General features: G+C 40.8%; 1 protein-coding gene across 1 annotated transcript; it reads left to right on the top strand.

The window, feature by feature from the left end:
* The first annotated feature begins 97 nt into the window (after positions 1-97).
* Positions 98-24,025, top strand: smc3 (structural maintenance of chromosomes 3). The gene is given in 31 exon segments (XM_034526175.1): positions 98-301; positions 944-1,019; positions 1,202-1,240; positions 1,352-1,419; positions 1,685-1,756; positions 2,511-2,590; positions 2,680-2,758; positions 3,371-3,485; positions 3,671-3,846; positions 4,141-4,221; positions 4,499-4,663; positions 6,071-6,192; positions 6,530-6,743; positions 6,991-7,094; positions 8,974-9,073; positions 10,083-10,243; positions 10,474-10,615; positions 10,843-10,993; positions 11,464-11,616; positions 14,462-14,613; positions 14,732-14,890; positions 16,112-16,219; positions 16,535-16,643; positions 17,692-17,939; positions 19,805-20,036; positions 20,725-20,768; positions 20,770-20,807; positions 20,809-20,917; positions 21,330-21,487; positions 22,082-22,208; positions 22,802-24,025. Coding segments are annotated over 31 exon segments (3,669 nt in total). The 5' UTR covers positions 98-286; the 3' UTR covers positions 22,874-24,025.
* Positions 24,026-24,974: the final 949 nt, after the last annotated feature.

Here is a 24,974-nt window from a genome sequence, read left to right as displayed (position 1 = left end):
TCTATTGTCTAATGATGTATAGTTATTGTATCTACCACATCTTATTTAGCATCACGGTTATTGCTGCAATCCTGTTTCTACAGAATGGTACGGTCCATTATATCCCGCCCCCGCCGCCATTTTCCATGTTATTCTCTTATGGCACACAGTGTTTCACCAATTTGTAATGCTTCGAATTCTATTATTTTGTTAAGTTTGGGTCATTAAATTCCTGGCTTCTCCAATTCAGTGGAGCGAGGGAGTTTATCTCCGAGTGAATCCGAGGAGCCGCCTTGTTTAGACCGCCATGTACATCAAACAGGTAAGCTAACGACCCCAGACTTGTGTGTGCTGCCGTCCCTTCACGTTATCCCACTGAATGGTAGTTCGGGATGCCGAGGTTTTGCACACATTTTAACGTCAATTAGATCGCAGCGCTCTGCGAAATCAAACCAAAGACAGGTACACGTTTACCAGATAGTTTGCTCATGCTAGTTGAGGCCACCTGTCTGGAGGAATCTGCCCGTCCCCCTTTTCTTATGATGCTAAGCTAACGCTACGAGGCTAACGTTAGCGGACTTATCGCTTTTATTGTAATGTTGCACAGTATCATAGTTCAGTCGGTTTTTATCACATGTACATATGAACTTTGATAGTATTGTGGTTGTCTGACGTATGGGGTCATTTAGTTGGCACACGTGCACACCCTTTGACGTCCCGAATGAATGCTGGCCGGTCGAGGCCCTGGTGGGAAACCGAGCCCCGTTCATGATGACGTAAAAAAGCAAATACGTTTTAAATGTCGAGTCTAACTTATATCAAAAGGGCGAAGAAGGAATATTGTTGCATTCATAAATAGTGTTGGGCTTGCTACTTGCGTCACTTTGGATAACTTCACGTTAAGTTCACCTGACCCTAAATAGTATGATGTTGTGCTCACGCGGGTGTCTGGGTTCTTGTGCAGGTCATCATCCAGGGCTTCCGAAGTTACAGGGACCAGACTGTGGTCGACCCGTTCAGTCCAAAGCACAATGTCATCGGTGAGTACGTGCTCGTCCAGATGAATCCCTCCTGTTGTTGTGTAGTATCGTACTTTGCACAATGTAGTATGTACTTTGAATGACGGCACCATACAAACATAATTTTGCCAGAGCAACATTGTTGTGCCAAATACCTGTCTCGATGGTGGCCTGTCTACTTATCTACTTTTTCCCCGTTACAGTTGGAAGAAATGGGTCAGGAAAAAGTAACTTTTTCTATGGTATGTCTCCCTCAATGCATTTTACCATACAGCAGTCCCAACATGTTTCCATTCTGTGCAATGCCAGTTATTGTGGGTGTATAAAGCCGTTTCTCCACTCTGCTTCTTTAGCCATCCAGTTTGTGCTCAGTGATGAGTTCAGCCACCTGCGACCTGAACAGCGCCTGGCCCTGCTCCATGTAAGTTCAGGCAAATGTCACATTACAGATCCTAGCTACTGTTTCACAGCGGTTGTGTAGAAATCTGTTGTTGGGCATGTTTACGCTGAGCGACAGTTGTGTAACTTCCTAATAACTGGTGGATTACAAAAGCTATCATAGAATTACTGTAATTTCTTTTTTGTTAAAATATAAAGTTTTGCTAGAGATAGAGCAACATATTTTAACAATCAAGGTAATTATTACACGTTGTTAAATAATGAATTATGACTTTCCTCCCTTGTAGGAGGGAACTGGTCCTCGTGTCATTTCAGCTTTTGTGGAGATTATATTTGACAACTCTGACAACCGGCTGCCGGTAGGAATGGCAATCATTTCATATTGATCCTATTACAATGTCATTGTCGATGAACTGATTGATTCTTTACTTTTTGATACACTTGAAACCTTTCAGTAAGCCTCTCAACAAATATGCAGTCTTTTGTGTGTATGTGATAAATACTTGTTAGTTTTATGTGTTTGAGCCAGTAGAAGCTACAGCTAGAGGTGAACTGATATATTGGCTGGTGTAAGCTTAAATGTGCATATCGTTGCATGTCCAATTTAAGGTATTAACCTGTTACAACTTTTTTTAATGTGGTGGCTAATTTGGCTGTTAAAATTAAAGAAATATATTATATACATTTCTTTAATTTTAACAACCAAATTAGCCACCACATAAAAAAAAAGTTGGAATGGTTAATACCTACATTTATACCAATACTCTTAACAATGTACATCAATAGATGTGGCAAAAGTACCAGATATTGGCATCACTTATACAATATCTTTTATTTTCAACATCCTTAGTCCCGGCTACCAGCGGAAATGGTTAATTATCACTGTATTATATTGTTGAGTTCATGTTGTACTGTCTTCCTAAATTGCTGATGACCACTGATAGTAGTCTCACAGTTCACACAGTGCTTATTACTCTGATGGTGAAGGCCGGATGTTTGCACCGCTCTAGAAATCCAAAGATTTCAGCCTGATAATGCTGTGATATAACCAGCCAATTCTGCTGCTGTGTATGATTCTCCTCTTCTACAGTGATTAACTGTCTCTCCCTCCAGATCGACAAGGAGGAAGTCTCCCTTCGCCGCGTCATTGGCGCAAAGAAGGACCAGTACTTCTTAGACAAGAAGATGGTTACGTAAGTATAGCTGTGGATTGGCTATTCATTTCATCACAGGAAATAAGTCATTGTAATAACTTGTTTGATGGGGTCTCTGATTGTTGCAGTAAGAATGACGTCATGAATCTTCTGGAGAGTGCTGGCTTCTCCCGCAGCAACCCTTACTACATCGTCAAGCAGGGAAAGGTGAGAAAGGACTAGGTGCCAACATCACACTTGTTAAAGACATACTCGTTAATTTCACAGTGTTGTTTAATGCTTTGCAATATTCAAACAGAGCTGTAAAACGAGTTGTCTTGGATGTTTTTGCCCGATTTAAGGAAAGGGTTAAATAAGAAATCAACATCTGCTAAAATGTATATAAAATGTAAAAAATTGTCAGGCAGGAAAATCTTAGCGTTGCTTTCAGCAGCAGTGTGTTGAGTGTTGGGCGATTTGAAATTCTCCAGCTAGTTATTGCTTTTTGGAAATAAAATGATATTAAAATGGTTTATTCTTTATCAGGGTGTTCTGACAGTCCATACATTCGATACATAGAACCACAATTTCACAAAATCATACGTATGCTAGCATGTTGTTACTTTTTTTAAATGTGCTACAACAAGGCGGTGAAGCATAGAAACTGAATATAGCTTAAAACCAATAACCAGTGTCGTATGAATAAATATCGTTTTCTCAGCACGAACAAGTGAGGAGCATTATCGTGGCTGGCAAATATTGTCTTGAATGCTAATCTCATCATTTCGTCCAAGACTAAATGCGTTTCATCTCACGCATTATACTTTAATGTCTGTGCAGATCAACCAAATGGCCACAGCCCCCGACTCCCAACGTCTGAAGCTGCTGAGAGAGGTGGCAGGGACACGGGTGTATGAGCGCAAGGAGGAGAGTATTTCTCTGATGAAGGAGACGGGTAAAAGCTTCTTAACATCATCGTCTTGTAGATTGCAATTATTGAGGATTGTTGTGCTAAAATGTACCTTGACGCAGCATTCACCATTTAAATTACAGCTATCGGAGCAATTCCAGTCCTAGAAAGTTAAGTGTGCGGTTAGTAGTGATTTACTTGTTTAAAAAAAAAATGTGTGTGTTCCTCAGAGGGGAAGCGAGAGAAGATCAATGAGCTGTTGAAGTACATTGAGGAGCGTCTCCATACCCTGGAGGATGAGAAAGAGGAGCTGGCTCAGTACCAGAAGTGGGACAAGATGAGAAGAGCCCTGGAGTACACCATCTACAACCAGGAGCTGAATGAAACCCGCGCCAAACTGGATGAGGTAACGTGCTATAAAAAACAAATGATATACTGTGTATACGGCGAGTAGAAGACTGAACATGTTTGACTTTATGATCTGTTTTGGTGCCAGGGGGGGAAATTATCATTGCCCATTATTATATAACATATACAGAATAATAATATTAGCTTGGTTATGAGTAGTTTATCTGCAATGTTTTTGGCAGGTTTAGAGCCATTGGAAGGTTTAATGGGTAGGAACATGTGTGACCCTTGTTTTAACTGTGTGCTGGGTACAGCTTCAATACCAAGACCCTTTGGCTGTTTAATTTTCTAGCTGTCAAGCAAGAGGGAGACCTGTGGAGACAAATCCAGACAGCTGCGTGATGCTCAGCAAGATGCCCGAGACAAAGTCGAGGTAAAGAATTTTACTTTGCAACAGAAGTGTTAATATCTGGGATAAAGGTCATCGTGGTCCTTGTTTATATGTCGGACTAAATGAATACATGCATAATTAATTTGACATAACGTTTTTATAGGACTAATGTATTCAACTGCCCTGACAGTACGTGGCCTTGGTAAATACATGCATAGTCAATAAATCACAGAAGAGGAAGTAAGTTGTTGCATTTACGGTTCTTTTGAATTAAATCTCACAGCCTGTTTCTTTTTTTATTTTGACTCGTTTTCTGTAGGAGACGGAGCGTGTTGTGCGAGAGCTGAAGTCCAAGATCTCTGCCATGAAGGAGGAAAGAGAGCAGCTGTCGGCCGAGCGCCAGGAGCAGATCAAGCAGAGGACCAAGCTCGAGCTGAAGACCAAGGACCTGCAGGACGAGCTGGCAGGCAACAGCGAACAGAGGGTACGGAAGCCTCCCATCTGCGTCACACGGCACACGTGATACTGCACCAGCAACATTCCCCCACCCCTTCCCATGCACCATCTTCACTGTTAGAGAAGGATGGTAGTCCGTTTCTCTTTTCGCCCACTATACCTCCCCAAAAGGGTCACCTCACAGTTTGTGAAAACTGTAACCAGCATTTGTTTAATTGTACTTACATTTACGTAAATTATCACGTGGGAATTTACTGCCAATTTACTTCAAAATACGAATTTAAAGTCAGTTTGGCCTAATGGATGCAGTTGTCAGTTTTAGCCCTAAATCTTTCAGAATAACTTTTGCTGGTTCAATAGTTGAATTGAGACTCGGAACAGAGGAGGCACCAGCCTGGGTATCAGACCCTTTGCCATCAGCTCCACTATACATCATTCCTGGCGGGAAGTTGTGTGTACAGAGCTGGCAGGAATCCCTCTCCGTATGGCCCTGTGTTCAGTTTGTGTGCACGTGTGAGTATGAGGATGATAATCATGCATAACTGCTTTATTGGCTCAGTCTGTGTGTGACCCATGATGAGTCCCAGGCAGCATGCTTGCGATTGGTTGGATTAAGCCCACCTGGCTACGGCTGGCAGAGCATCAGCCAAAAAAAAAAGGGAAGCAGAACTGCGTCACGAGTCGCTGATGTTTCTGATTTGCGATGGCGTTGACACGAGAGGGAAAGTACATGTTTTCATGCCGGTGGGATGACAGCCCATCATCACCACTCACACTGTCAACATCAGGAGTCACTGAGCAGGTCTGCTTTTCGGGAGATCCAGGGGAAAGCTAAGATTCCTACAGAAGGTGTCGGAGGAAGATATAAGGAATTCCTTTTGAATCTTGATGATGGGGATTAACATTTCCCTCTCTGCATTTGCTTCATGTTTACTATAATAATTATAAATGTTTTATGTGTCCAGAGTAGGATGTCGTTTCCCCATTAGTATCCCATATGTCAGTTGTGATTGTCGTTTACAGGCACCATCGATTTAGTGATGGGACCTGTGAATTTATGATCATTCATTGTGGCGTTTGTTTCATACATATTTACTTTAGTATGCAATAGCTAAATGCATGCTAATTATGCAAAGTAATATATTTTCCTACTTTATATCTATCCGACACCATAAAATACACAAAGATCTGTCCTGTTTGCTACTTTAGTTGCCTAGAAGAAGAATTAAATAATTATATTACTTATAGGAAATATGGTTAAAAATGAATATTCGATCTGAGCTGAGTAAATTATAATAATATTTGTTAAACTATTTTTGATAGATCATGTTGAACTTGTGTAAATGTTCTAAATGTATATTGTTTCTCCCCCTGCCCACTTCTTTGTTTTACATTTTGAAGATTTGTTGTAAAATGGCCACTCTTGCTCTTCCAGAAACGCCTGCTGAAGGAGCGGCAGAAGCTGCTTGAGAAAATCGAGGAGAAGCAAAAAGAGCTGCAGGAGACTGAACCCAAATTCAACATGGTGAAGGAGAAAGAGGAGCGAGGCATATCCAGGTAGGGATGACTCATTCTCAGCCACAGCCCCTTGAGCAGCTGATGGCCAGGTATAACTCGATGAGTCACTCAACCCATTTTGAATTAATTTGGATAACGAGAGACCTAGAGGTGGATGCACACAAGACATTTATGGATTCTCTAAGGATATAGCAAGCACAGCTACAGAGTAAACACCAACATATTAAGTATGAAAAATGCTCAATATATACATTCCAAAAAAATAGAGGAGAAAATATTTTAAAAAATATATTATTATTATTATTATATAAATATTGATATTGATATTAAGATGACCCGTTAATGTGTGAACTCCTGTGGTTACGCCTCCCTCCAGACTGGCTCAGGCTACGCAGGAGAGGACAGACCTGTATGCCAAGCAGGGCCGTGGCAGCCAGTTCACCTCTAAAGAAGAGAGGGACAAGTGGATTAAGAAGGAGTTGAAGTCTCTGGACCAGGCCATCAATGATAAAAAGAGGCAGATCGCAGCCATCCACAAAGACCTGGAGGACACGGAGACCAGCAAGGAGAAGAACCTCGAGCAGTACACTGTATGTTTAAAGATAAAATCAAAGTGATAACCTATTCGGTGTAAATTACACGATGTTTCTGCTCTGGTTTTTAATCTTGATGCTTAACTAAAGTTAAGTCACATTGTCTCTTGGTTTATTTTACAGGACTGTTTCAATGCTACTGTATGATGATTTTATCGTGTAATTTCTTTAACAGCTTTCTGCACTTTAATCTAACCTCCCAACAGCTGAGTTTATCTGATCAACTTTCAATTTGTCTCCATAGAAACTTGATCAAGACCTAAATGAAGTCAAGACCCGCGTTGAGGAGCTGGACAAAAAGTATTATGAAGTCAAGAACAGGAAAGATGAGCTGCAGAGCGAAAGAAAGTAAGAATCGTGTCTTTGACGTGACATCTTTGACTCAATTTAAAGTTCAGCCTTGTCTTTTGCTCATGCTGTCTTATTTTTGTGTGTAGTTTCTCAGAGTTTAGCATCACTTCATTTATATTGTTCAAAGCTTTATTCACATTGATTTGAAATCCAGATTGTCATTGTGGATCAGATTGACTAGATTAATCGATTAGTTTGGTCGATTAAAAAATGGGGAACACTGTAAATCAGTGTTTCCCAAGATGATTGACTCACATTTCTTCTTTTTTGCACAACTCAAAGATACTCAGTTTGATGTTAAAGAGCAGTAAAGAAACTAATAAATATGCACATTTCAGAAGCTGGAATAACAAAAGTACTCAAACTAATGCGTTGATTATCAAAGTATTTGGCGTCATCATACTATTTGTAGAATTTCTTTCCAGTGATGGCTGGCTATGATTGTGGCCGACTCGTGTGATTTAAAGCGATTCCAATCACTCAAGGGCGTTAAGTCCAAATATCTAAATGTATTGAAAAAACAAGTTATATCTAGCAAAATACTCCATCAATTCATATCTGTCTCCATTTAGCCTTTCAAAAACAAAGCTCTCTTGCTTGATGCACACAAAAGGAGGCAATATACATCAAAGAAAGTTGATTGAAGTAATTTCATCTGATAAATCGCATACTTCAACTTGAGGATTTTGTTCGAGGATTTTAAATTAAATTTGAATTGCTCACCCTTCCCTTAAACCAATATGCTGTTTCTGCTTCAGTTACACAGCAGAATATTGTCTGTGAATGTCACTGGGCCGTCACTGATTGGTTAAACAATGAGGTTTATTCATGCAACGTGAGGATGATTCCTCGGGTCTCTGCTGCCAGACGCCGCTCTGCTTTTCATGTGTCCTCCAGGGTGGATGAATTGTGTTGTGGGTTAGTTGTGAACATTTAGTCACGACAGCTGCTTCCCTGCTTCTTAAACAGGACACACTGAGCATTTCCATTCAGTTTACAACTATTAATTGTGATGCACACTCGAGGCAAATGTGTTTTTCTTAAATGTATGTTTACAAAAGAGGTTAGGGCCTTTTAAATTAAATTCCGTTCAATTTAAATACCAGGCCCTCAGGACAATAACTAAATGAAACGGATTATATGAATAGGTTTGTGTTTGTCTGATATTGAATTCGCCCTCCAGTTCATTGTTGAGGTGAAGTCGGTGAAAAGGCAGCATAATGACAACTTTGATAGAATGACGTGCAGACCAACAGCTGCAAGCTATTGGAAGTGTGTGATCTAAAAATATGATCACATTAATAAAATTACCCTAATGAAAACAAGAGGGAGACTGTTCTAGTTTTAATTGATTTTAAATGTCATTAACATGAATGAAGTGACTTCATATGAGGATTGAAAAAAGTCTAAATTTGAAATGATGTGAAAATCAAGGGGGTGAATACTCTTAGAATTCACCTAATATTTCTAGTTAGTCTGCATTTACGGACGAGGAGTTGCATTGTTAAAGTTACTGCGTTACCTTATTTCTAGGAAGACAAATACTGTGTGTGTATGTATATGTATATATGTGTGTATGTATGTGTGTGTGTGTGTATGTGTGTGTGTATATATATATATATATATATATATATATATATATATATATATATATATATATATTCAGTTTTAAAAAAATAATAAAATAATGTTTTTATTTACTCACAAATTATTTACATTAAAATGTATTCTAAATGACAACCATTTTTAGTACAGTGTCCTCGTTTTGCAGTGTTTTTAAAAATGTGTTATCACTGTCTGACTTAGTGAGTATTATGGCTGCAGTTGCGTTTTGGCCTTTCTGGTGACATAAGTGAAACGGTGTGTGTCTGTCCAGCTACCTGTGGCGTGAGGAGAACGCCGAGCAGCAGGCCCTGGCTGCCAAACGAGAGGACCTGGAGAAGAAACAGCAGCTCCTTCGAGCGGCTACTGGCAAGGTCCGTGTCGCTGTTCACGTCTGCGTAGTTATTGACTTGCATAATGCAGCTACACAATACCTAATGTGTGTGTGATAGAGGGGGCACAGAAATAGACATTTTCAGAGGATTAAAATTGACGACAAACTGATGGAACCATGCTAATCACTTAACATGCATACACTCACACACACACACCTGCCTCATCCTCAGGATGACGCAAGAGGGACAAACCTTCAAACGTGCACAGACTTGCCGGAGTTCTGTGAGAAAGGAAATGGGCAAGTGAAGATGAATCAAATCCCAAGTGTAAAAGTGCTTTTTTCTCCTCCTATATGAGCCCACCTGAATGCTGCAAATGACTCACTTTGTGAGTCAGCCAGTTGTCAGGATAGGTATATCAAGTGGAATCATTCATCTGCCTCGCTACTGGCACCTCATCACAGCTCGCTAAATTTATATCTGACTCACTCCTCGCTGCCTTATCCAGTAACTGCCAGTCGTTTCTTCTGGGCAGATACATCAATCAAATATCCCCTCTGAATAATGACTGCTGAGATGAAAGGAGGCTGTTTGTAGCTACATGGACAAATGTCCTGCCTTTTTTACATTTTTTGATTATTTGTCTTTCATTGGTCCCAGCTCACTCATCCTGTCTCCAGAGCAGGCAACAGAGAACAGGATGGACTCCTCACCTTTTTTTATATTCATACTGTTTCACTGTTTTTCAATGTAGACCGATTCATTGTGCTGCACAATAGTAACAAAATACAAAGCCATTTTTGTCAATACTGCATGCAAAGTTTCACATATTCTTCACTGAACATTTCCTACTTTAGAGAAGAGATCGTGGCTGGTTTTGTAATAATAAAAAAACAAACGTTACTATGAGAACATTATGATTAGGATGTATGTTTTTATGCTGCATTATTTGTTGTGAAATTTGATATATATATATATTCCTATCTAAAGTTTTAGTTTACCAATTGAAGTGAGACTCAAGCCTTGTGTATCTCTTGTGGTCATACAGTCTATTCTCAACGGCATTGACAGCATCAACAAAGTCCTTGAGCATTTCCGTCGAAAGGGCATCAACCAGCATGTCATCAATGGTTACCACGGCATCGTCATGAATAACTTTGAGTGTGAGCCTGCCTTTTACACCTGTGTGGAGGTGACAGCTGGTACCAGGTAAGGACTGCCTTTTTTACATTTAGTTTCCTCCATGTGGTGTTTTCAATGAATACCATGTCACAATGAAAATAGATACAACATCTGTTCACAAGAACAGATGTTGTATCTATTTTCTCTGTTTCCACAGATGTGTAGATATTTGTTGTTTACAATGACGCAGCCTGGATTTATAGTTAAAGTGACACTCATCCACTCATATGTCTCTATTTTACTCTTATGTTCTCCAGACTGTTCTATCACATTGTGGAGACTGACGAGGTCAGCACCAAAATACTGATGGAGTTCAACAAAATGAACCTGCCTGGAGAAGTCACATTCCTGCCCCTGACCAAGCTGGACGTCAGGGACACGGCCTACCCAGAGACCAACGTAAGGGACACACTTAAATTACATTTGTAGGCAGTACATTTAGACCATGACAGCAAATAAAATATTTTACTTTACATACTTGAAGTGTAACAATCGCAACAAGCGCCCTCATTTTTCAGAGTTGCGCTTGAATGTGTAGAACACTACGATAGACAGTTCTTGTTTTGTGATAATGTGTGTGTAATATTCACTACTGTGTTCATACCAACCTGTCTCCGCCCCATAAGGACGCTATCCCCATGATCAGCAAGCTGCGCTACAGCAACCCCTTTGACAAGGCCTTCAAGCACGTGTTTGGGAAGACTCTGATTTGTCGCAGCATGGAAGTTTCCACCCAGCTGGCCAGAGCTTTCACTATGGACTGTATAACTCTCGAGGGTAAGCGAACCTGTGATGCACAGTACTGTGTGTACCGCAACCACAAGAACATTAAAAGGAAGGCGGCAGCTCTGTTTAAAAAAACGAACGACGTCTGTGGTTTCCATCCAAAAGAAAGACGGCAATCATCTGTACAAACATACCTAAAAAGAAATTATGACAAGACACTGGTAGGCATTTGCATCTAAATGTTGTTAGTTGGAAGGTTTATCTAGCTGTCGCAAGGCTGTAAAAAGCCACCTGTCATTACTATCCACCCTCTCTGAATGATCCCATTTAATCTGTGTTGTTAAGGGGTTTGGCAATGTCATCTGACGGTGCACTAAATCAGGATCTTTTATTGGCCTTTTTATATCACTGAATCTTGTGCATCGTAGCTCAGTTTTTTTTATGTTTCATTAATATAGTTTTAAACATGTCATCGTGGCTCCAGTACTGTAGAAGCACTTTTATATGTTGTGACCTTCTAGGTGACCAGGTGAGCCACCGGGGAGCTCTGACAGGAGGCTACTACGATACCAGAAAGTCTCGTCTGGAGCTGCAGAAAGACATGAGGAAGGCTGAGGAGGAGCTGGGTGAGCTGGAAGCCAAGCTCAATGAGAACCTGCGCAGGAACATTGAACATATCCTTTCAATTACATCTCAAGACAATGTTTTGTCATTGATGCCCACAGGAACATGTCGGTTCCCTGTGTTCTACATTGGGAAGTCAGAACACATAACTTATATCACTTCCATTGGGAAAATAGTATTCTTTTATAGAAGGCGTAGCCTGTATGTCTAGATGTGCTGCAGACATTCTTGCAGTATTGCTTACAATGGAAATGTGTCTGCTTTTCAATGGAAATTATTAAGAAAAGAACTCTTTTAGTTGGCAGATTGAGTTTGGAACTAGTTTACTCAAAGAAATTCATGCGGTTTCTGTAAATGCTTCACCATGTGATCACACTCAGATTTTTTCCTCCCTCTGAGTTTTATTGGCTGTTTCTCAAGTCGTGTACCTCCGTTAGTACACTTCCACGAAGTACACTGTGTACCATGAAGTACACTGTGTACGCTATGTTCTTATTAGTGCAAGGTTTGCCCTAAATCAAACGGAAGGGAAAGTTTCAGCTGACCTGCAGTTTTCTGTTAGTTTGTCCCAGATATGTGGTGCATAAAACCTGAGCGCTGCTTCTGCATGTTTAGTTTTGACAGAAAGTAGACCTGCCCCAGTCCACCTGAGGTCTGGATGGTTCATAGTGTAACAGAAGATCAGAGTTATAACTATTCAGTGCTTTTATAAACCGAGTGATGTGATCCACTTTCTTGGACTTGAGCATCAGTGTTATAAATCAAAAGCAGACGTTTAATCAATTTTTTAGAGAAGCCTGTGAAGACACTGTTACAGAAGTCGAGTCTACTGAAAATATATGCATAGACAGGTTTTACCAAGTCCTGCTGAGATACAAGTTCTTTCCTAATTGATGTATTGTTATGGTGATTTTAGGCTTACTTTGTAATTGTGTTAATGTGGATTAATGTAAATCTGAGTCCATGAATACGCCTAGATTTCTCGTTTTATGCTTTGTGAATATAGTTATGTCCATATTCATCCCATTGGGTACTCTGGACAGAATAAATGTTTCTACATTTGAAAATGACAGACTTAATCTACTCTGAAATATTGTTATGATATTCAGAATAATTGGATACAGTTAGACAGAAATCAGTTCCAGTAAAGTGTTTCAGTTTTCAGGCTAGAATCTTTTCTGAAATTTGAAATGATGTAAAAAAAAAAAAAATTCAGGACAGCAGGCAGTGTGAGCTTTACATTGTTGATGTCTAAAGTGTGATAAACCGTAGACACGTGTGTCATGGGGATTCTGGAGAAATGGAGGAGGAAATGCAGTCAATATTTTCTTAAGAGTATGTTGGAGATAGAAAATAGGTCTTAAGATGGACATCCTCTGTTAGTAAAGAAACATTTTAATTCATATGCCACTGTTATAGGAGACTCTTGCCTATCTCTCTTCGCTCAGCCTTCACTCAATTACAGTTTGTCACATGGTTGAGCCTGTCTTTTGACTATGGATTAAATATATCTGGGTTATCTGGGTCTAAGCAGGTCAAGAAGGATTATTTTGTTAGGTCATACTGGCCAGAGCCATGACTCACTTCTGGACAGCTTTGTGAAAGCAAGACAGGCGGATCAGTGAGGATTTGGGTTTGCATGTACGGTATGTTTATGAATATGGTCACTTCCGCTGAGGAATGATAATGTGTGTGTTTGCACACCTGTGTAGCTTCTCACTCGCAGCCAGTACTGCGTAATAAATGCACCTGGTGATTACATACGTGTCTGAGTGGGCAGGGGAAACGGATGACTGAGCCGATGACATGGCGCTCGTCCTTCACTCCTGCAGCGATGAGTCAGACAGCAGATCAATTATTTAAAGCCCCTTGTTGTTTTCCATCTCTGCCCCTGTTAATAAGCACAAGATGACACCGATGCACCGCACCCGTCCCTTCTATTACAGTTTGCCATCTTCATTCTGCCACTAGCACCACATTGCAGGGAAAGTATTGAGGTCACACAGTAAGGGCACGAGACTGCTACAACTCTCATTGACTTGGTTATGTGACATGATTTGGGGGCGACTGTGGCTCAGTGGTAGATCCTCAGGGTCGTCCTTCACTCAGAGGATCAGCGGTTTGATCCCCGGCCCCGCTAGTCCGTATCGATGTGTCCTCGGCAAGACCATTAACTCCAAATTGCTCCCATAGTCTGTGCCTCCGGTATATGAATGGTGGCACCTTGCATGGTAGACCCTTCAAGCAGTGTATGAATGGGCGACTGGTGACACGTTGTGGTAAAATGCTTTGAGTGGTCAAAAGACTAGAGCAGTGCGATACAAGTCCATTGACCATGGTTTATATTGTATTCATGAGTTGAAGTGGTCATCAGAGACTAATGCAGGTTCATTAATCATTTCACTCGGAGCAGTTAGTGACCTGATGTCGGCTTGTTCCCATTAAATGAAATTATTGGATGACCTTAAACCATCCATTTCCTCCATCTGTTTAGACAGGACAGTCCTCTGACTTTCAGCAGCTCTTTTAACAATAAAAAAACAAAACAATCAGCAGATGTATTGGCCTAAGTGTTTATTGAGTCCTGTTAAACCTCAAAGGCCTATGTTGGGCCTTTGGCGGATCAATAAGCTTCTCTGTTAAATTAGATTAATGATGTGATGGGAAGTCCTCTTTAATCCTCTTCTTTGATATAAATAATGACACAATCCTGTTATTAAGGCATTATTGAGTTCACAAAAAGAATGACAAGCTAGCCATCCTGTTGGCTTTCTTTGGCCTCTACAAAACAGGTCTCTGTTGCTTCTGCTTCTTTGCTAAGTTACTTCTCAGAGAAAATAAAAATGCTCATCTGTAATAACCATTGGCTTATACTTCCTTAATCACTGCCTCCACGCATCAACAATGAGATCGACCAACTGATGAACCAGATGCAGCAGATCGAGACGCAGCAGAGGAAGTTTAAGGCATCCAGAGACAGTATTCTGTCGGAGATGAAGATGCTGAAGGAGAAGCGGCAGCAGTCAGAGAAGACGTTCATGCCCAAGGTGATCATAAAACTGATGTCACAATATCGTCATTTACCGTACATACAAGCCCAGAGTTTGCATTGTCTGTCCCCTGGGAGTCTGTGCTAGCCACTGATGTCTGACTCTTCATCTTTAGCAACGCAGTCTCCAAAGTCTGGAGGCCAGTCTCCATGCCATGGAGTCCACCAGGGAGTCACTGAAGGCCGAGCTCGGTACAGATCTGCTCTCTCAGCTCAGCCTGGAGGACCAGAGGCGCGTTGATGACCTCAACGACGAGATCCGTCAACTCCAGCAGGTGGGTAGAAGGATTGGACAGAGATGTATGATCCGTGTCTGATGTCATTCAGTCTTTTACACCTTGGGGTGGGCGGTATACCGGTTTCATAACGTCACCAATGTGACGGTCAACCTCGACATGCAATAACGACTTCAGCGTGATAAACACAGGGACGAGGGAGATGCACCTAATGAACTACGTCCCTGTCTACGGTGACATACTGGCTTCTGCCGTTAGGTGAGGTCTGCATTTGCTTTCTTTAAAGATGTAACTGTTTAAGTGCAATGTAATTCCATTGTGCTGTGGTGAGAAGAGGTGAAAAAGCTTTGATGAAACGGTGACGTGGATTTCTTTCAAACGTTCTTTATTGCTTAGATCCAAGCTTGGATCCTAGCTATATACACCAACTATACTGCGATATACATGTTTGGTCATATCGCGTAGCAACAATAGAGTCAATGTTTGATTTTAATGGATTTAAACCTTTCTGAGCTGAGCTCGTTGATGCATTCACAAACCTCCACCTGCGTCGATGTAGTTCACACAGTACACGCCTGTTACCTACATTTTGTCGTCTCTTCGTTTCTCCTCCCTCTCCGCCTCCTTCTAGCGTATGATGTGCTAGCGTGCAGTGTTCAAATGACCTGACTGAGGTGAGAGTAGCAGGCAGCATCCATGTGTGGGTTGTTCCTGTGATCCAGTGTTGCCCCCTCTTTCTCTTTCAACGCCAGCTGCACTTAGCTCTCATCTCAATGATCTCTCAGCCTTCCCTGCTATGGTTGCGCAACAACTCCGCCCCTGCAACAGCCTTTCATGTTCGTTCTGCAGTGTTGGTGGTTGTCAAATTCTATTGCTCGCGACATCCCACTTAGTTAGGAGTTATAGTTAATAAGGCATTTGTCTTGACTGTAGTGAATGCACACACAGATTAGTATTCACCGAGGACTTGCTTATTCACAATTTTCAGTTTTATTCAGTGCAGAAGTGGATATTGTTGTCACAGTATAGCAGTCTATGTAAAATGCCAAAGAAAGATATTATTCAAAATATTCCTTTTTTAGATTACTAAATACTGCTACCATTACTTGCATTTCTTTGTCTCTGATGGCATCACTAATTCATTCCATCTTATACACAGAGCAAGTGTTAGGAACTTTTACATGTCGAGTTGTTGAGAATGTATTAACGTCTTGAGTAACCGATTGTGATTTGTGTGTTGATCCCTCTACCCACCCACAGGACAACAGACAGTTGTTGAATGAGAGGATTAAGCTGGAGGGCATCATGACCAGAGTGGAAACGTATCTCAACGAGAACTTGCGGAAGCGTCTTGACCAAGTGGAGCAGGTACACTGTTCCTTTACTCTCCCCAGAAACATGTCATAGTGCGGCTCTACAGGATCATTTGTATTGTGTAATGTCAGATCTGTGTGTAACTGCGCTCTAGTTTTGTTCTTTGTGTTTTATTCGTATGGTAAATTATATAAATGTGCATTACCACGTTCAAGGTTTTAGTTTGCAGCTGTTGGAGGATTCAGTTGATATAATGTTCTGACATTGTGTGCTGTTGTACATTGAGAGTCCTGGATTCAATGCTTTCATGCACACAAGTCAGAAGAGAGGTGTTTGAATTTGAATGACTTTCTTTTTGCATTGTCACAGGAGCTAAATGAGCTGCGAGAGACCGAGGGAGGCACGGTGCTCACAGCCACAACATCTGAGCTGGAGAGCATCAACAAACGTGTCAAGGAGACTTTGTCGCGATCGGAAGGTATGCACTGTACTAAAGAGCAGCCTTATCATTTCAGGCAACTAACAAAACACAGCATATCGCTATTGACTAATATCCGTAATATTAACTGATTTTATTATCTGTTGAGTCCAAAAATAGCAGTCTAAATTCATAAACTGTCGGCTGTCCTCAATAGGTTTGTACCACCAGCGGATGGTGAAAAATTGCTGTGATGTGATCGACTCAGTGTGGTTGATATCCTGTTCCAGAGACAGCCTGGCCGTTGTTATTATGTTCTAGCGGTGCTATGACTCAGATGAGGTGGAAGGAAGGCAGTTGACCTGAATAGATTTAGTTTGCATGAATTCCTAAATTAAATTAATTAAACTAAAGACATTAACAGCATGAGCTTATTCTGAAGTAGGCATTGTGTGCCGTCTTTTGATTTGGCCTGTTCCGATATTAAGGCAATTTAAACTCACTTACTATCAGAACTAAGTCTCCAGAATCTGCACCCTACAGTGCATTTGGAGATGTTTCTGGTGGAGCAGTCCGCCTGCTGAGCTCTGTTAATCAGCACGAGTGCCGAGTTAATTTGAATCCTTAAATAACAAACAAGTTTGCCACCTTCTCCACGGATCTGTCCCCTGCATCGCATTCTGCATATGCCAGCTCACCAGAACTTTGCTCTGTGCTCCATAACAGTAGTTAAGTAGTTAGTTAAGTTATGGATAGGGTTTTTACATTTGAAGCTTTGAGGTTTTTGAGTGACGGAGTAGTGTTAGGGCAGCGGGAATGTCCATTTAGCAAGGCCAAACGTCTTAACATATGAATTGATGAATATTTTGTTGGGTAAAATAATTTGATTTTAGAACTGATAACATCTTTTCAATAAATGTTCTCTTTTGGACTGAGGATAGCATCCACGTTAGTCGGTTATTGATGAAGGCTTTAAATCCAAACAGAGTAATTTTGTCCACTGAATGAAGATGAAACCTATAAGTCTATAAGGAGTGCTTGTTGTTTGTTTTGTGACTCATTTGGAATGAAACCCATCACTTACCGTCTCCTCCGATGTCTTTCCCAGATCTGGATACTCTGGTTGACAAGACAGAGATAGAGATCAAGGACCACATCAAGAGCATGGAGCGCTGGAAGAACATTGAGAAGGACCAGAATGACGCCATCAACCACGACACCAAGGAGCTGGAGAAGATGACCAACAGGCAGGGCATGCTGCTCAAGAAGAAAGAAGAGTGCATGAAGAAGATCAGAGAGCTCGGCTCGCTGCCTCAGGAGGCCTTTGAGAAGTACCAGACCCTCACACTCAAACAGGTACACACATAGACTCACAGTGCTTAATGATGATGCATGGTGATTCATTGTTTTTAAGTTTCATTTATATATTACAGCATATATAATCTTTAAATGACCTCATTAAATGTTAAAACGATAGCCCAGACAAAAATTGCAACAGGATGTGCTTGCTGTAATCATTCCTCCTGTTAGTACCGGCCATTCAGAGAACCCTTGCTAATGCACTGCCAATGTCAGCAGTGTAATCCACAGTCCTCCTGTGCAAAAATACATTCCAGAGTTCATCTGAACTTAATGTGAGGCTTCAACAGTTTTAAGATGGATAACTCGAGTGGATATTTTACAGGGACAATTGTTATTTTCTTTCAATCGTAGTTTCTTCATAAAACTGCTCACAAGAGGGTCTGTGGATTATCTTAAGTAACTGGGTCATGATTTCTTGAAAGAAATAAAGAAACAAATGTTTTGGTGCTTTGAGCACCACAATGTGAAAGCCATATAGTCTCATAATAGTGGAGAGACGGCAACATCTCTATGGCTGATATCTCTAAAACTAGGCAACTCGCACCAAAACAATCTAGTTTCAAAATATATGTAAATAATTATTTTGATCACTAATAAGACATATGTTCTTGCTAAACTACAGTGTAGGGACAATAAAGCACTAATCACAACAAGCTGTTGCATAACACATCATTTGAGCAGTTAATACAAAATAATAAAAATAAAATGTAGAAAGTCAGACCCAAATTGTTTGACTTCAGAGTGACACCAAAGACATAACAACAGCACATCCAGTTTCACTACCTGAATAAAGCTTACACACACACACACACACACACACACACACACACACACACAAACTGAGACACACACACACAAATGAAGCCAGCTCGCCTAAGGAATAAGACCCAGGGCCCTCACATCCCACCCACTCACCAGTGACTCAGACACTGAGTGCTCTCTCAGATTATGTTTTAACCAGCTGCCTCTGGGAGACTTGAGTAGACTTGGCTACTGTCTGTCTGTCTCTGTGTGTCTGTGTGCTCCCCTTCTTGACAATGCTGAAAATAGCCACACACATTCTCATAAACACTCCACGTAGTTAACTGCTCTGGCCACTGCTCAGGGGGCAAGATGGTGCCATTGATTGCAGAAGTGGGAGAGAGGGCCAAGTGATAATGGCACTTGCTCGTGTTCTGTCATTAGTGATTCAGATGGATGAATTTATAGTTTGAGAGTCTGTGGTACATGTCACTTTTGATCCAGGCTAAGCTTCTTCTTAATCAGGTCATCTTCAGACCTGAATAGAAACTAGCAACATATTTTTAAATGCTGAAATGAATAATAGGTCTGAAGTGATGTCCCTGTTTAAGTCGACAAGTGGTCTCACTGCACACTTGGAAGCTAGCGGGATATAGCTAACTTTCTAGCTTTGTGAAACTTCAAGATGAAGTTACATAGGTTTGTTGGCAGAATTATGCTTACATATTTTGGTGGTAAAATAAATTCTCTGAAAATAATCAAAGGGCAGTGCCGTTGTAACAGCAAAAATGCTGAATGAAGAAATTAAATATTATTTCAGAAGTTTCCAAAACTTTAGATGGTAATGTTAAAATCAAGCGTGCATGCATTCTTATCTAAACTAATGCCTCTGAATACATACTGTAAAGCATTATATAGTTAATCATGATAAGTATATACAAATTAATAGAGGATGCGGGGCATCCTTGAAAGTACTTTAAACAGTCTTACAAATATGGATAAATTACTTCCTTATTCTTGTACTTCAAAAAACAATTATCTTCTCAAGATACCGACAGACTGATTTACCTGGAAGTCAATAAGGATTTCATCTTTGCTTTTTCTTTCTTTTCCAACAGTTGTTCCGAAAACTGGAGCAGTGCAACACAGAACTGAAGAAGTACAGTCATGTCAACAAGAAAGCTCTGGACCAGTTTGTCAACTTCTCTGAGCAGAAGGAGAAGCTGATCAAGCGTCAGGAGGAGCTGGACCGCGGCCACAAATCCATCATGGAGCTCATGAACGTCCTGGAGCTGCGCAAGTACGAGGCCATCCAGCTCACATTCAAACAGGTACGCGGCTCGCCGGACTGTTCCAAGTGTCCGGGTGGGTGGGTGCATGCGGTGACATTGCGTAGCTCGCGCAAAGGTCTGTTATACATCCGTCAGCTAACGCGTGTTTGGTGCTTAATAAAACACGTCTGGCTTAGCAGGGCGGATGTACCTGTTGGTGCTTTATTGAATAATTCTATGACATGCATGTTTTTTTAATGCCCTTGGCTGTGACCTACAGTGGCACTCTGGCATCAGATATAAGATTTGATACAATATTATTAATGAAATCTGGTCCCTGGAGTTAAACGGATCAATATCAGACCTGTGTAAAAGAGAATTAGTGTCAGTCAGTTTTGCCAGTCAGCATCTTATAGTACTTATAGTATAACAGGGGGAGTCCCTACTAGTGGAAAATACTACTTTGTGTTGTACCAGCTCAGCCGTTCTTTAGATCGATGACTAAATCCATTTGAAGTCATTGTTTGACAATTTGAGCTGTTCAAACACTAACAGCATGGACAGTATTGCAAATGTAATCCTTGCTGCAAACGGGCAACATTTTAGCAGTGTTATTATTCTCTTTTTGGACAATCAGAGCAACTATTTCACTTATTCTCCTTTTTAGAAATGAAAACGTATGTTGTTTCTGAGTCGTATTAGATGCACATTTTCTAACGTGGCTAATATTCACCTTGTTTCTTCCCGCCATGTTTTCTTTCCCTCAGGTGTCAAGAACTTCAGTGAGGTTTTCCTGAAGCTGGTCCCAGGTGGGCAAAGCTACATTGGTGATGAAGAAGGGTGATGCTGAAGGCAGCCAGTCTCAAGATGAGGGTGAGGGAGGTGCAGACAGCGAGCGGGGGCTCCGGTTCACAGAGCAGCGTTCCTTCAGTGGACCAGTTCACTGGAGTCGGCATCAGGGTAAGAGTCTTTTTTCGTTCTTCATTGTATCCCCTTGGACTGAGAATGCTTTCCCTTTTACAACAGTTGATGAATGTAATTTAGTAAGAAAAGAATTGCAATGACGGTTATATTACCGTGTACCCTTGTATATGCGGTCTTTGTCTAGAAACCATGGGACTGTGTATTTTGAGTATTGTCAACACACCTGATGCCGCCATGTCATGAGTAATACCCGATTCTCTTCACTCTAAATGTGTGCGTCTCATTATCGAAGCTTGTCATAACAGCACAGAAAGAATCTTACTTGCTCTCTGTTGGATCATCTGTCTCAAAAACAGAGAATATCATAATGATAAAGAAACCCTCAGGTTTATATGGAAGGTCTTTCCTGCCTTGGTTTTAAAAAGACAACCTCCCTTGTCGTGTGTAGGTGTCGTTCACAGGGAAGCAGGGCGAGATGAGAGAGATGCAACAGCTTTCTGGAGGCCAGAAGTCGCTGGTGGCTCTGGCCCTGATATTTGCCATTCAAAAGTGTGACCCGGCTCCTTTCTACCTGTTTGACGAGATCGATCAGGCCCTCGATGCCAGCACAGGAGGCTGTCTCAGGTAAAAGTGCTCGTGGAATAGAGTGAATGTCATCCATGAATTAATGTCAATGAGTAGCAAGAAAATGAGAAACATCTGTGCAAAGGCTGTAATGGTTCATATATCATGCAGAACCGTCGCTGTTCGTTGCATGCAGCCAATACAGACGACGCAGTGTGTGTCAAATTGATGCACGTAATGCGGACCCACGTTTCACCACTGCGTGAGTTTCTGCTTGGAAACTTTTAGCTGTAAGCAACCATGTGCTAAGGTTCTCGCACAATGAGCTTTGCATCCGCTGGACCAAACTCGCAATGAAACCTTGAAACCGAGTTCGGTGTACCATTACACCCCTAATCTGTACAGTTTTATACAATCTGTACCACAGGCCTACAGTATATATATCTTATGATCTTAAAAGTATCAGTTTGTCATTGTGTAAGATGGATGTCGATTTGAAATTCCTGGCAACAGTTTTTTGGGGAGTTGTATTGGGATAAATACAAAAAAGACCAATGATCGGAACAGAATATCGTGGTTTTCATTCTTTGTGAGAGAAGTTGGCAAATGTGAAAAGTCCTAATCTTTTTTCTCTTTGTATTGCACGTCCATCTCAGACATGATCGTGGAGCTAGCAGGCCACGCCCAGTTCATCACCACCACCTTCAGGCCCGAGCTGCTGGAGTCTGCTGACAAGTTCTACGGCGTCAAATTCAGAAACAAGGTGAGTCTTCTGCTAAAGGGAGGATTTGCCCAGTTGTCCACTTGGATCAAGTTTGATTCTTCTCTGCATTGGTCACAACAGTGCCATGACTTAAAAGTGCATTGCATTTTGTAATCCCCCGGTTTTATGCAAAAAACTGATATTAAGGCTTTAGTCATAGCTGTAAAATCCAAAAATGGCAGATAAAAAAAAAGAGCAAGTCCTATTCTAATCTCTGCCATATTGTCCTCCTAGTGTTGTGTCTTTTACATATGAAATAAAAATATATAGCAGGAGAAAAAAAGGGTTTGCCACAGTTCTGTTCTGATTTGTTATCAAAGAAACGAGCGTCTTCCCTCTAAATGAAAGTTGAACAGACAAACACCCACATTTCTTCGTCTTTTGGTACCGATTCTTCTTTCAGTCCAAGGCTTTCTGTTTACACTCTCCACCTGTAGTTCAGGTCTGTTTTCTAAGCAGCCTGAGTGAAAAGAAAAAAATTGCTCTTGAGTTTTTTGTAGTTTAATAACATAAATGAACACTGTTTAGTCACAGCTAAAATGGGGCATTGATTGGTTATTAACTGTATGTGTGTGTGTGTGTGTGTTTTTTAGGTGAGTCACATTGATGTGATCACAGCGGAGCAGGCTAAAGACTTTGTGGAGGATGACACCACCCATGGTTAATAGTCCTCAGCTCTTCATCCTCCTCTACGGTGCACTGCGTAGCTCAAAACCTTTCACAACGAGGCCCAAAGACAGAAATATCTCCCTCAATCCACCAGCTTTTTTTTTCGTCTTTCTGTTTAAGATCAACAACGCAGCAAGTCTTACGCTTCTCACACCATCTCCGAAGGTTGAAGTTTAATTGGGGGAAAAAAACGTTTTGATAACGCCATCGCTCTAAATTACTCATATTTGCTGTTTACCTTTGACATCATTCCAGGCTGATAAAACTACAAATTTGAGAAATATAATATCATGTTTTTTTTTTTTTTTAAATCTGTGTGAGGGAGACATTTGGCACATTTTCCTGCATTGCCGTGTATCGCCCACGCTGGATTTAAGGACAAACAAGTGTAATTGTTTTACACTGAAAAATCCTCAATTTTTTCTCGAGGTCCTGAAGAGAGCAACAGCTTTTGTCCTACTGTATTAAATTGTTCTGGCAAACTAAAATTTCAAGCTGATTTTTGGTTATCTGTCATTTCTAATGCAAAGTGCCAGAGACGCTCTAAAAGTAACAAACCTTCAGGACCTTTTCGGGAGGCAAATCCTCTTGTGTACAGTTGAGTGTTTTGTTATGACTTGGATGAACATTGTGAAAGCTCAGTGGAGATGGGAGGGGCCTCAAGCTGATCCGGATTTGTATTTTTGTTGCCACTCTTGCTAAAAGAGTCTTTGTTCACACTGAGGTTTCTGTAATGTATACTCTTTATACTCATTGAAACAATGCTAATGTGTATCTGTCATAACCTGCCACATGGTTTAAAAATGTTCCAAGGTTGTGGTTACTTTTTATGGCTGTATTGTGTAATTTCCTGTTTTTAGGTCATTTAAATATATGAAAGTTCTAATTCCATAACACCAGATATCCATTGTGGAAATCAACCCAGTTTCATCAGTCAATATATTAAAAGCAAAAGTGATTCAGAGATGGAGTATTTTAGTTTGGGTCATGAAATTACTTGTTGTAATTTATCATTTCCTTACTGGATATTTTGTTTGGGATTAAACTCCTCATATGTTGCACCTAGTTTTACACACGCTTTATAAATGTTTTGGTTCATTTTTATGTAATAAGAAAACTTCCAAAAATAATAAAATAATTTTAAAACAGTCAGTGTTTCGCTCCACTTAATACGAGCACTAGGTGGTGCTGTGCCATTGATACCTGACATCCTCACGTCATGAAAGATGTTTTTAGACTAAAAAGGTTTGTAAGGTTGAACTTGAGGAAATATATGATGCATTATTCAAAAGGGTTTTACAGAATAATTATTTGAAAATGAATCTAAAATTGCGTTGCTGAAGGATTTTTTTAAAATTGCATGCATAACAAAACTGTTCGGAATTTACCCAATACATACTTCACATGTTAACACAAACGTAATCAACATTTGCTCTAATACTTGTATTTTATTTTTATAATTTCTGTATTTGTTTCCTATTTTATAGAATTTTGTTTATCATGTCTATTCCTGTATTTAATACTAGACATTTAGGGAGGGAAACGCCATCCAGCTTTAGATTCAGTGTTGAGGCAAATCAGACACAAGGTCAGTGACGCTCATTTCACCACCCTTACACCTTACATATTGTTTGTGATATGAATTATCTTATTGGTCACACATGCGTGGCTGTCATTCTAGTGTAACTTCAAGGCCGGTCTGAAAGGTGACCTCCTGATGCAACACCACAGACCTCCTGAGATGGATCAGAAACTCCTAATGTAACGCCACAGACCTCCTGAGATGGATCAGAGACTCCTGATGTAACGCCACAGACCTCCTGAGATGGATCAGAGACTCCTGATGTAACGCCACAGACCTCCTGAGATGGATCAGAGACTCCTGATGTAACGCCACAGACCTCCTGAGATGGATCAGAGACTCCTGATGTAACGCCACAGACCTCCTGAGATGGATCAGAGACTCCTGATGTAACGCCACAGACCTCCTGAGATGGATCAGAGACTCCTGATGCAATGGCACAGACCGCCTGAGCATCTCTTTCAGCACTTATAACTCTACCAACCCATTATTCTTATCACACGGATGGAAGGGTA

Source organism: Cyclopterus lumpus, chromosome 1 (assembly GCF_009769545.1).
Source record: "Cyclopterus lumpus isolate fCycLum1 chromosome 1, fCycLum1.pri, whole genome shotgun sequence".
NCBI lineage: Eukaryota > Metazoa > Chordata > Actinopteri > Perciformes > Cyclopteridae > Cyclopterus > Cyclopterus lumpus.
This window is presented reverse-complemented; position numbering and strand designations above follow the sequence as displayed.